The sequence below is a fragment of the Arachis stenosperma genome, chromosome 10 (assembly GCF_014773155.1).
Source record: "Arachis stenosperma cultivar V10309 chromosome 10, arast.V10309.gnm1.PFL2, whole genome shotgun sequence".
Lineage (NCBI taxonomy): Eukaryota > Viridiplantae > Streptophyta > Magnoliopsida > Fabales > Fabaceae > Arachis > Arachis stenosperma.
This window is the reverse complement of record NC_080386.1, coordinates 132,838,193-132,850,536: the sequence shown is the minus strand read 5'-3', so window position 1 is coordinate 132,850,536 and position 12,344 is coordinate 132,838,193. Positions and strand designations below refer to the sequence as shown.

General features: G+C 35.8%; 2 protein-coding genes across 5 annotated transcripts; both read left to right on the top strand.

Annotated features, from left to right (window-relative positions):
- Positions 1 to 211: 211 nt before the first annotated feature.
- LOC130956416 (uncharacterized) lies at positions 212 to 4,631 on the top strand. Of its 4 annotated transcripts, none has more exons than XM_057883454.1 (5): positions 212 to 448; positions 647 to 740; positions 2,063 to 3,255; positions 3,385 to 3,501; positions 3,588 to 4,631. In XM_057883454.1, exons 3-5 carry the CDS (start codon positions 2,104 to 2,106, stop codon positions 4,341 to 4,343), a joined length of 2,025 nt encoding a protein of 674 aa, XP_057739437.1. In that variant the 5' UTR covers positions 212 to 448; positions 647 to 740; positions 2,063 to 2,103; the 3' UTR covers positions 4,344 to 4,631. The 4 variants fall into 4 exon arrangements, with proteins under 4 accessions (XP_057739437.1, XP_057739438.1, XP_057739436.1 ...); XM_057883455.1 differs by having other exon boundaries at positions 647 to 760; XM_057883453.1 differs by having other exon boundaries at positions 647 to 765.
- An 897-nt stretch (positions 4,632 to 5,528) lies between these two features.
- On the top strand, positions 5,529 to 12,310 carry LOC130955088 (CSC1-like protein At3g54510). The gene is made up of 10 exons (XM_057881866.1): positions 5,529 to 5,952; positions 6,699 to 6,839; positions 7,414 to 7,477; positions 7,672 to 7,884; positions 8,730 to 8,924; positions 9,082 to 9,380; positions 10,111 to 10,390; positions 10,716 to 10,994; positions 11,425 to 11,658; positions 11,847 to 12,310. The coding sequence occupies exons 1-10, from the start codon at positions 5,681 to 5,683 to the stop codon at positions 11,994 to 11,996; spliced, it is 2,127 nt and encodes a 708-aa protein (XP_057737849.1). The 5' UTR covers positions 5,529 to 5,680; the 3' UTR covers positions 11,997 to 12,310.
- The last annotated feature ends 34 nt before the right edge of the window (positions 12,311 to 12,344 follow it).

The window sequence follows — 12,344 nt, the reverse complement described above, 5'->3', positions numbered from 1 at the left end:
TTTTTATTCTAACCTGACAAATAAAAAATCGATTGTTACGCATCTAAGATATGTTGCTTGCTAATAGATTGTTGCATGTACGAGACATAATTTAAACTTCTGATTTTTATTTTTATCTAACATCAAAATAAAATTTCTAGAAAATTGAAAAGAAAATAAAACTAAAACAAAAATAAAGAAAAAGAACAGCGTATCAGTGAAAAACAGGCACTCAATCTAAGGCACTTATCTCCATTCTGCGTCACTCTCTCTCTCTCTCTCTCTCCGTGTATTTTGTTTTTATTTTTCTCCCCATTTTTTTTTTGTTTACTGCTTCGTGTTTCTCGCTGTGTGCGTCCCCAATATGACACCGTAATGACCCTATCTCGAACCCTAATTCCATAATCGGACCCTCTCCCTCACTCAATCGCTCTCGCCGGACACTCTTTTCAATAAAGCACATTTTCTGGTATTCTCTAATTTTTAATTTTATTCGGGATTGGTGTTTTTTTTTCTAATTTATTTTTGTTATTTTTAATCTTATTGGAATTCAGCTTTTGCGATGGTTGTAATTGTTCGTGTTTATGACTAAAGGTTGATGTTTGTACTCTTGTTATGACTTGATGCTAGTTTATGGCGAATCATTTCATGGTTCTTTTGCCTTCAGGTAGTGATTGCTAAGAAGAGTTCACACAGCTGGCAAAGACTCCGAGTTTATCCCAAAAAGACATCGGGTGGAGTGAGGGGCTCATTCGGTAGTGGTAGTGATTGCTAATTCATAGTTGGGTAAATCGAATTGGGGACTTTGCTTTGCATTCTCTTTGGTGTATCATTGAATTGACTCTGAGCTGGACCAAAATCCATGTTATGAACACCCATTCTTAGGATAATATTTGCAGCTTTACACCTTTTTTTGTGGATCTAAACTGTTCTAGAAGTTTAATCCTGTTGTCCATTGAATAGAATCATGTTGATTGCATTATCTGGTTTGCTGCATATATTGGGAGCTGCAGCATTCTTTGGCTATAGCTAAGCTGCCGGTTTGTGGCAGCCAAAGCCTCTATTTGCAGTTCTCTGCTGTCCAATTCTCTTATGCTACGGTTACATTAGGACTTAGGTTAACCTTTAACCTTTAGTCACCTCCTTCACAATCAACAAACACCATTTTGCACAATGGATTGTCATCCTTCGTGTTAACACTTTCCTCGTTCCCTTGGGTTTCAGACCATTCGGCTCAGCCTAGTGTGCTCTGCATCATCTGAGATTGTGATAATGTGAAGCATTTGCTTTTTTATTCCATCAGAGAAATGAAAAAAGAAAAAAATTCGCTATCCTTCATTAGTTAGTGGATTTGTTGTGTTCTTTGTCACATTGATCTATTCAAATATTATGTTTGTTACATGTTAGACTATTGCTATGTACTATTATGGCATGTTTGAAGTCCTGCTTGCCTGCTTCTATCACCTCTGTTTGATTACTGGTGATTTGCATTAACCTATGGTTATTTGTATTATGAATGATGAATATGTCTTATGTTAGCACTAATTTTTGAGTGCCGAGAATATGTTTGAATTAAAGGTATTTGCATGTATCCATCACCTTTGGTGTGGCACGTAATATTGTTATTGCTGAAAGTCAATATCTTTACGTAATTATGTATGAAATGATGCAAGTCTAATCCAAAATTCACTGATCAGAAAACAAAGGTTCCAGAAAAATCTTTTTCCTCAGATTATGGTTAGAGTATAATGCGATTTTGTTGCTGAAATCCTATTATGAAACCTTAATCTGTTAAAACTTTACAATCTTTGAAGTTTCAGGTGTTTTGGCTTCATTTGAATTATGCTTAACTGTGGCTAGATGTCTTTCTAAATTAATTGAAAATTTCGTCACCACCATAAGTTTCTTTTCTTCTTCTTTTTCCATTTTGTGGTACGATGGTCGCTTAGATCCAATTCCATGCTGTGCAACTGATTCAAACATCTGATGAAATTCTCTAGACAAGATTTGAGCTGTATGACATTGTTGTAAGAAAAAGCAATTTTTCAAACAACTGATCCAATTCCATGCTTGCTGATTGCAGTAACATTTCCTCTTAAAATTTGTGTGCGGAGACGTATAAATATGGAGCAGGAAGACAGCAAGGGAACCGAGAATTCCCTTGAAGTGCCTTCAAATCCTCAGTCATCAGAAAAAGATAGTAGCAATGAGACAAGTCCTCCTGAAGGATCCAATAAATCAGAGACTGACGGATCCAATAAACCAGAGACTGAAGGATATAATAAACCAGAGACAGAAGGATCTGGTAAGCTGGAGCCTGATGGATCCGGTCAACTGGTGACTGAGGGATCCAGTCAACCAGATCTGCAAGGATCTAACGCACCAGAGCCGAAAGGATCTAGTCAAGGAGAGTTGGGTAAGAAAAAAACTAAACGAGTGTTGAAGGTCAAAAGAATCCGCAAGAAATCAGCTAACACTGCTAAAGTAAAGGCAAATGGAAACAAGTCCTTGCAAAATGATGGCAAGAATAAGACAGTTCCTGTTGAAGGATCTAATAAACCAAATGCTGAAGAATCTACTAAACTGGAGCTTGATGGAGCCAGTCAGCAAGATCCTCAAGGATCTATTCAACCAGAGCCAAGTGACAAGAATACTCCACGATCATTGAAGGCAAAAGCTAAAATTGTTAAGAAATCTAAAAATGTTAAGGAAAACGGTTTACAACAGATTCATGGTAAAGATAGAAAGTGGAAGAAGAACAAGAAGGTAGTTGGAAAGACCGATGAGCAACCTAAAGGGAAGAATTTGGAGGTTGAAAAGAGTGAAGAGAAAGAAAGTCCAAATAAGAGGACTAGTGACAAAGGTCCTATTGAGAAGAAGCATGAAGCTGAAAGAAGTAAGATCGTTGAGTCAAATAAGAGTGAGCCAAAACAGAATAATAAAGAGAAGCATAGAGGGCCAGACAAGGGTTCTAAGAGTAGAGCAAATAAAGATAAGCATGGTGGCATGGAAAATACCAGATCAAGTGAGAAGAAAAGAGAAAAACTTGGTGGTGTCATCTTCATGTGCAGTGGAAAGACAAAACCTGATTGTTTCCGATATCATGTAATGGGTGTCCCAGCTGGCAAAAAGGATGTTGTTTTAGGAGTCAAGCCTGGGATGAAGCTTTTTCTTTATGATTTTGATCTGAAGCTGCTGTATGGGATTTACAAAGCTTCATCTTCTGGTGGTATGAAACTTGAACCCCGAGCTTTCGGTGGTAACTTTCCTGCTCAGGTTATTTGCTCTCTTTCTTTTTTGTTTATCCCAATATTGTCTTTTATTTGATCCGATTTTCAGTTTTTTATATCTTGCCCTAATCTTTGTCTCTCATGGGTTATGTGCTGATGGTTGTGAGGTCTTCAGGTGCGATTCACCGTTTCTCGTGATTGTTTCCCGCTACCAGAGAACATTTTCAGAAAGGCTATCAAGGAAAATTACAATGAAAAGAACAAGTTCAAAACCGAGCTTACTATCAGACAAGTCAGAATAACATATTGCTTCCGGTCAGCTATTTGTCAATTTCTTTAGTGATTTGTCCTAAATAATATTCAAGTGTCCTGTTTCAGGTTAGGAAGCTTACTGAACTCTTCCGAACAGTAGAAGCTCGTTCAACCTTACAGCCAGTCCGCTCCCCTCCAAAAGCAAGGATTCGAGATGTGGATGATCGCGATGTTGGTAGGGCGTACCATCGGCACAGGGAAAGTGCTGCTGGGGATCCATATACCATTAGTAATATGAACAGATACAATGTGCTGCCTCATGAGAGGGATTCTCGAGTTGAACGCCGAGAGGAAATTCCACGCGATCTCTTCCTTACAGAGAAGAGTTATCGAGCCTATGGTCTCCAAGGAGATGTAAGGTCTGTGGCCTCAGCTTCCCTTGTTAACCCTATACTGGAACCTCCTTACAAGAGAGATTATGAGAGGGACCATCTTCACCCAGATCCTATCTACATTGAAAACGTCCCTTCACGCGTTGAAGATCCTTATTATCGCAGTGCGATTTCTGATCGTAAAGAGGATCCTTATTATGCCTATCGCTATGGTGGTTCACCAAGAGATCCATATTTGCCACCTTTAGGTAGGGAAGACATCCCTAGAAGCTCTTATGTGGTTGGGGGACGGACTTTGATTGGGACTGGGACTGATGACTTGCAGAGGAGGGAGACAGTCCATGACAGGCATTACTCAACATATTCTGCTGCCGATGCCTTGTCTGAATATGAACGGATGCAGCAATACCGCCGAGAGAATTTGGAATCCGCATCTGTGCCAGTTTCATCTCGTTATTCTTTTGCTGGCACTTCATATTCACTCCGCTGAAGTCAACAGTGTCTCATGTTACTCTCATGTTACTCTTAAGATTATCTTCCAATCTGGTGCCTCACCTTTAATAACTTGTATGGATGCTGGATGGTACTTGCTTTTCTGTGGAACTTCTGCAGAAAAGCATTCTACATTCTGTCTGGGATTTGAAAGCTGTAAAATGAACAAAATTGAAATTGTTGATGACAATTCAAGGAGCAGGCACCATTAGATGTTGTTTTAACTTAATCATAATTTGTTGTTCATTTCTAATTTTAATATGCTGGTACAATGGTTTGTTTATTATCAGTTAGTTTCTGCTGCTCTGTTTGCATATGGCTAAACTTTAACTGCGATATCCTGCATGATTTTGAATAATATTATGAATAATAGTTTCTCCTGCTCTGTTTAGAATAATATTATGACATCCATAACGCAGTTCTAATCGGAAAATTCGTGTAATAAGTCGGAAAATGGGAATTGAAGAACTCACCTTGGTGATGCTATTACAGATAATAATAATAATAATAATATAGAGAGTATGAATGAGAATTTTCATCGACATAAGACAAAATATATTAATAGACATATTCATTATTTCAAAAATGATTTAAATGCTTGAATTTGATGAAATTATTATATCAGTTTAATAGGTAGAATTTTAATTTAACTCTTAAAATTTGTTGATATTATGATTTTAAATGAGTAAATTAGTTTTATAAATTTTGTATTAAATCTGAAGAATTTACGATCTAAATCTTGTGAAAATTTTATATTTTACATACTTAATTTATTTTTTTAATTTTACATAAAATTTTAATTTTTTTTACATTACTACCAGTTCATCAAAATTAAATGGTGAAAATTTAGTTACGGTTGATTTCACGTGAAGTTGGTAGCTGAGAGTCGTTAGATGATTTAACTAATTTGACTAAATTTTTATCTAACGACTCTCAATTATCAACTTTACGTGAAGTCGACTGAATCTGAGTTTCATCAAATTAAATACAAATAATTTTTCTTTTTATCGTGAATTTTATTACCGAAGTTCTAAACTTCTCATATTACGAGACTTGAAAATTCCACGTGTCATAAATATGGGGATTACACGTTCCTTTTGCATGGATGCAAAACTCGTGTGTTATAAAACTGGTAAAAGCAGAAGAAGACAGAGTAATGGATAGAGAGTGTGGAACACCGCAATTAGCAGTTACTTCAAATAACAGTTTAAGTGTCACACTGAAATGGCGCCATAAGCTGCCACGTACGTAACCGCCTTATTCATATATAACCGCATAAGGTGCCACATCGTCCTCCTCCTCCTCCTCCTCCTCCTTCTTCTTCTTCCTTCGAGAATGAACCCTCACAGTCTATTGGCTTCTGCTGGAATAAACATAGGGTTAGCAATCATAATCATTTCAGTCTTCTCCGTTCTCAAGAAACAGCCTTCAAATTCTTCAATTTACTACGCTCGCACTCTCTCTCGCCGCCAAAACCTCCCTCTCCACTCCCGCCGCTTCCTCCCTTCTGTTTCCTGGGTTTCACGCGCCTTCCGCCTCACCGAGGACCAGATCCTCTCCGATCACGGCCTCGACGCTCTCGTCATCCTCAGGCTCTTCAAGTTCGGGTAACTAACTCCCTCACTCGCTCGCTCAAAATGATTAGTATTTTTGGTTAGCAGTGTAGAGTTTTGTTGAAGTTAGATGTTTTTGCTAATTTGTTGTTACTTGCTCTGGTTCATAATGACTGGGAATTTGGATAAAGTGATACGTTAGAAATATCAGTAAATTTGAATTGATGGATTTGTTATTTTGAGGAAGAGTTTATTTGGCTATTTGATGTTAAGGATTAAGACAAAAGTTGATATGGTTTATGGTGTTTGCTGAAAGATCACAAATCTATAGGGTAATTATGCTTGTTCATTCTTCAGTTTCAGTTTGTTGAAGACGTATGTTTTGTTTGTAATTAAGCAGTAGTCAAAGAAGTATATGAGATTGACACACTCAATTGTAATCCAACAATATTAGATAGTCTCAAATGGAACTTTTTTCTTACTCCAATCAGTATAACAAGACTCCATTTTCAGCAAGTATTGAGACATGAATGAATTGTCGAAGAAAGAAAAGTAGAGGTAAAAAGGAGAAGAGTAGTCAAAGACTCATGACATGGACTAATCATAAGCATGGAAGTAAACTTACTCTTAAGACTTGCTTTAAATTTTTACTTTTACGTGGGGTCATGAAACATCCAATGAGTTTGAGCTTCAACCATTTTGTATGTAGCATGCAGCTCTCCCGCCAAATTTCCATCTTTTGTCCCCCTAAAATATATGACTGAATTTTAATACTTTTCTTGGGGGTTTGCACTTTGCAGTATTAAATTCTTTTCAGTATGTTCTCTTGTTGGGTTGGTGGTACTTCTCCCTATCAATTATGGTGAAAAGGAACCCTCGGATAACAGTTACTATACAACAGATTTGTTTACAATATCTAATGTCAGCAGAGGTTCTGAAAGGTGAGACTGTCCTGGAATCTTGCTCACATAAGCTACCTCTTTTTTTAAAAAAAAAATTTTGTCTGAAACATTGATACTTTGTTTCTGGAAAATGGGCATAGTAATTATTTGTTTATGTTAATGCAGAGAATAGTGCTCAACTCATGTTTATTGTAATGAAGTCAGATCACAGTTGTTAGAATATATGTGGGTCTGTAGAAGAGAAGATAATAATGATGATGAATATAGAGCATTCAAAGATTGCTAATGCAAATTGCATTTGACTGAATGAACCATTTTTTGAACTTAATTTTTACCTGAAAATGAAATATATTCATCAAGTTACCCTAATCTGTAACTCTGCCATTCATGCTTTGATGAATGTGTAGGAGAAATGCCTTATTAAGATAGATAATTCTCACTTATTGCTTCATTTTATATATGTCTCTTTGTGTATACCTTCTTATGAGTTCCCACATAAGGCAATGAGTCATTATATTAGCAATTCTATTGCAGATTTTTAATATTTCCGTCTTGCTCTTATTAATATACAATGCCTTTAAACTGATCTCTTTTCATGATTTTTTTTTAACAGGCTTTGGGTGCATTTTTCATGCTTGTGTTTTATATCTTTCTATGGGATGTACCTGCTGTATAAGGTGAATTTCTCACAGCTTGATATCTTTTGGCATTGTTGTCAAAACACACTTGTTGGAAGCATTAATTGCTTCTTACAAACAATAATTATCAAAGAGAAGTGCAGTTGATCTTAAAGTATTGGAATAGCCATATTGTTTAGTAAATTTATTCAATATAATATTGATATTTCCTTTATGCATTATTCCATCTCCAGGAATTTGATGACATTTTGATTCAAAGGATTCAGCAACTTCAAAATATAAAACATAGACCTGACCAATTTACTATCATAGTTCGTGAAATTCCATTTTGCACAGAACACCAGGCTCGTGACTGTTCTGTCGATCATTTCTTCTCCAAACACTATCCAAGTACTTACTATTCTTATCAAATGGTGTATGGCACTCAAGATCTTCAGGAGTTGGTGGTAAGAGCTATTTGCATTTCTGAGAGATATACCCCTTCAAAAAACATCATGTGCTATCCCACTACAACTCAGAATCATCATCATAGTATAATTTGGTGTGCAATGAGACTTATGAGAGTGTAGTCAATCTCTGCATGCTAATTTTGAAAATTGGATAACAATTTTGTCAATGATGAGATGCTCTTAGATCCTAATCATATTTAATATTGGATGGAAATGTGTAGAATACAATAATTCTGAACAGTTTGAAATTCTTCTGGACTGTTTCCCTTTCAATTTTGACTTTAAGCATATAGGCAGCTAAAATGGCATTGATAGATAGTTTTCCAATCAAACTTCCCTTGACATTCATATGATTGAAGTTCTATTTATATAACTTGGAAAAGGTTAGCAGCTTTTTCAAACAAAATCCATGTTTGAATTTAGTAAAACAGCAAGTATTTATATTTGGCTACCGAGTTCAAAGGTGCCAAATTGGAATTTGTTGATGCTAAACTGTAAATGGTAGTATTATATCCTGTATTTAGCATAAAGCAAATTTGCATTGATGTTTAATCACCTTATTGATGATTTTCTTATATCTTTTAGTTGCATATTTTTTTAATGGCTACTACAACTTTCTAATGGTATATTTATATGAGATAAAATGTATTCATTGTCCTGAAAGCATTTTTCAGATTTAATAGACCCGAGTTTAAGATGAGGAAAAAAAGTATCCTACTTTTTTGGAGTCATGGTAGAATTAATTTCTTTTTATTATATTCATAAATGCATCAAAGAATACAAATTTAGTTTATATTTCTGTAGCTCGCAATGGATCCTCTCACAGATATTATCAAATGTAGAATCAGGCAAAATCTCTTGCAAGGCAAATAGAGGATTCGAAAGAGACTTCCATGGCCAAGAAACCTAAGAATAAGTTGCCCCTCTTGGATGCATTACAACAAGAGACTTCAAAAGTAGATTTGCTTGAGGAAAAGCTTCAAGCTCTTTGTCACACGATTCCCAAGATGCAATGCAAAGACATGATCAAGAAAAAGGTATGTGTTTAACTATAGTTGTTTGAAAAGCTTTAGTTGATGTTCATATAAAACACACAGTCTTATGAATATTATTTTGAGCAGATGTCTTTGGTTATTTATTTCTGTAAAAATGGTAACAAATGAACCAATTACCACACTTTATCTAATGTATTAGGAGTTGCCAGCTGCTTTTGTTACATTCAAGTCCCGTTCGGGTGCTGCTACTGCAGCTGAGTTGCAACAGCATTCACATCCACTTCTCTGGATTACTGAAAAGGCCCCAGAGCCAAGGGATGTTTCATGGAGAAATCTGAGAATATCGTACAGAGCAGTGCCACTTTATAGACTTGGCGTTCTTATCGCAGCATCACTGCTTACGGTTTTCTTTGCCATACCAGTTACTGCTGTTCAAGGAATAGCCAAATATGAGAAGCTGAAGAAATGGTTTCCTCCAGCCATGGTTATGCAGTTGATGTGAGAATCTTACAGTTATGCCTGCCACTTCTATAATTAATAACTACAAGTGATTGGGTCATACTTCTGTTTCCAGTTAGTTAAATGTCAGTGATCAACCTATTGCATGCAATTTTTTTCCTCCATTCACCATATTTTCGGTAATTTCAAAAGCAGTTATGACAATAGAGAAATTCTATGTTTCTCTGTAATGAGATAGGTGAGGTATGGATATTGAACATATTTTTATGTACTAGGTCTTAGCAATGGACAATTAAGTTTCTTTGAATTATTGACTCCACAGTTGAATTGGATAACCTCTAAATAAATAGTGGAACTTCTACCTCTTAATTCCTCCCTTTTTGTTGCATTAATATGCTGATCACTTTTTTTTTTTTTAAATGTTCGAGTTTACTTCGTTTTTTTTTTTTTTAAATCACGATCTACAGAGAATTGTCCTAACTATTTTTGGCTTATCCAACAACATATTTGAATCTCGAGAAATTTTGGTTGAGTTCTGTCAAGTTTCATATTGATTCATGGCATTACTCTTTGCTAAATGCTTCCAAAATCTGTAGAGATACAAATCGTAAAAATCCAGATTCAATATGTAACTAAAGCACCGCTTAAAAGGCATGTTAGAAAGACTGAAAGCTTCATTATTAGTAATTAATTAATTAATCATTATCTAGTACAGAATATAAAGTGTTTAATTACTTATCTTTTTTCTGACATACTGTTCATTCTTTAGACCAGGAGTAAGCTCCATATTGACAGGATATCTTCCAAGTGTCGTACTCAAAGTATTCATATATATTGTGCCATTTGCGATGTTTGCTATGGCTAAAGTATCTGGATGTATTTTAAAAAGCAAGGAGGAGATCAAAGCCTGCAACATGGTTTTCTACTTTCTTGTTGGAAATGTGTTCTTCCTCAGTGTGTTATCAGGATCACTTCTTGATGAAATTGGACTATTTCTCAGTCACCCTAAAGATCTTCCTAGTCATCTTGCCAGAGCTGTCGCTGCCCAAGTACGATGTTTTCATTTTGTTAGTGCTGGCATGATCTCTGTATGTTTCTTGGTTGTATATCTTTCTTTGATAATATTTTATAGGAATCTGGAAGCTATAAAGAATTTCGCATATTTGGCACACTACACTTTCAAGAATTAGCTTTTACTTTCTATATCATTTTATATATAATTAGTGATAGGGCAGAATGATGTCATTTAACTTGGATAAATTTAGTTGACTCCGTGGAGTGGGATAAGGCTGCTTTGTTGTTTTTTTTTTCAATTTTTCCTATTTTTATTTTGATGAACCTGGTAATGATTTTGACTTCTGCTGTTTGTTCCAGGCTGATTTCTTTGTGACATACATCTTAACAGATGGTTTGTCAGGGTTTTCCTTGGAACTTCTCCAGCCTGGCTTACTGATTTGGGATACTTTAAGATCTTGTACACGTGGCTATCAACGAGAACAAAATCCTTATCTCTATTCATTGCCCTACTTCAGAATCATCCCTTTGGTCTCTCTCTCGGTACTAATTGGGATAGTGTATGCAGTGGTGGCACCATTGTTGCTCCCATTTCTTATCGTTTACTTTTGTCTAGGCTATGTTGTTTATATCAACCAGGTGAGTTTCTCAGCATCTTTATTAGAAAAATGCTATTTGGCATGAATATGAAAACATAGGAAGGTTTGATAGTTGATACCTTTTGTGGAAAAGCTGCTTCCACTGTTTTCTATTTATGATTTCTTTTCTTGTCCTTTTGATTTAAAGCATAGTTATACTCTATTCATCAATGAAGTTTTCTACTGAAAAGCAATGAAACTGCTTTATCTTTGTTTTTTTCCCTTCCTTATAAGAATGTGTGGTCTATCTGGCTCCCCTTTTTCGTAAACCGAAGTTTGAGATGTTGGATGAATGATGTGCATCAATGTTTCTTCTTTTGGTATTTTCACCATTTCATGTTTGGGAATGGACAAATTCCAATGAAAATATATATAGTATCCACCAGGCATTGCTCGTTTGTACATTTTACTAATGTTGTTTTATTTTGCAGATTCAAGATGTATATGAAACAACATATGAAACATGCGGACAATATTGGCCATACATTCATCACTATATTCTCCTGGCAATCGTTCTCATGCAGATTACCATGATTGGTATATTTGGACTGAAGTCAAAGCCAGCCGCTTCTATAGCATCGATTCCACTTCTTTTGTTCACTCTGATGTTTAATGAGTATTGCAAGATGCGCTTTCTCCCTTCCTTTCACCATTATTCTCTCAAGGTGAGCTCAACAGCTAGAAACATATTATCTGTTTTCATTCTAAGGACTTAATGGATGCATGCAGTGAGTGAGAAACACATGGTGGTAAATGTTTACAAAGTAGAGTGTGATGGATTTACCATCTGCTGTCTTCTCTGTTACATATCTGTGCAATATCTTACCAAGGCTGTATTTACTTCTACCACTAGGATGCTGTTGAAAACGATGAACTTGATGAGAAGAGTGGCCAGTTGATGTTCCACTATGAGAACGCATTTAATGCATACTGTCCACCAGGCCTACGACCAGTGAAATTTACGGCATCAGAATCTAGCTCCACACCATTAGTTTCTCCATGATCTTAGATTGCTTCGTTGATCTGGTAAAAAACTATAAGCTTTTTCTGTAGGCAAGATACATCCTCACGAGTCATAAGGTTTATGACACCAACAGAGATATCTGATTGGATATATGCACTGTATGTTTTGGTTGGTAGGAAATTTCATTGATGAGCTTTTTGTAATTTTACATGTCAAATCCATCTATGGAAATTTCCATCCCATTTTTATCCCCAACTAAACATTCCCTTATAGTAAGGATGTATCAAAGGAATGTATAAACTAGCAAGAAGCATCCCCTGTTACTCATTCACTGCGAGAATATAATCAATACCATTAGCTAGTTTTTTCTTTTGGGTGATCTTCCAT

What these genes read in the sequence shown, in the direction of transcription:
- LOC130956416 (XM_057883456.1), top strand. Translation starts at nt 2,104, where the DNA reads ATGGAGCAGGAAGACAGCAAGGGAACCGAGAATTCCCTTGAAGTGCCT. An exon ending in GTGGTAACTTTCCTGCTCAG is followed by an intron (nt 3,256 to 3,384) that starts GTTATTTGCTCT and finishes TGAGGTCTTCAG; the next exon opens with GTGCGATTCACCGTTTCTCG. An exon ending in CCGAGCTTACTATCAGACAA is followed by an intron (nt 3,502 to 3,587) that starts GTCAGAATAACA and finishes GTCCTGTTTCAG; the next exon opens with GTTAGGAAGCTTACTGAACT.
- LOC130955088 (XM_057881866.1), top strand. Translation starts at nt 5,681, where the DNA reads ATGAACCCTCACAGTCTATTGGCTTCTGCTGGAATAAACATAGGGTTA. An exon ending in AAGATCTTCAGGAGTTGGTG is followed by an intron (nt 7,885 to 8,729) that starts GTAAGAGCTATT and finishes TATCAAATGTAG; the next exon opens with AATCAGGCAAAATCTCTTGC. An exon ending in ATGTTGTTTATATCAACCAG is followed by an intron (nt 10,995 to 11,424) that starts GTGAGTTTCTCA and finishes TTTATTTTGCAG; the next exon opens with ATTCAAGATGTATATGAAAC.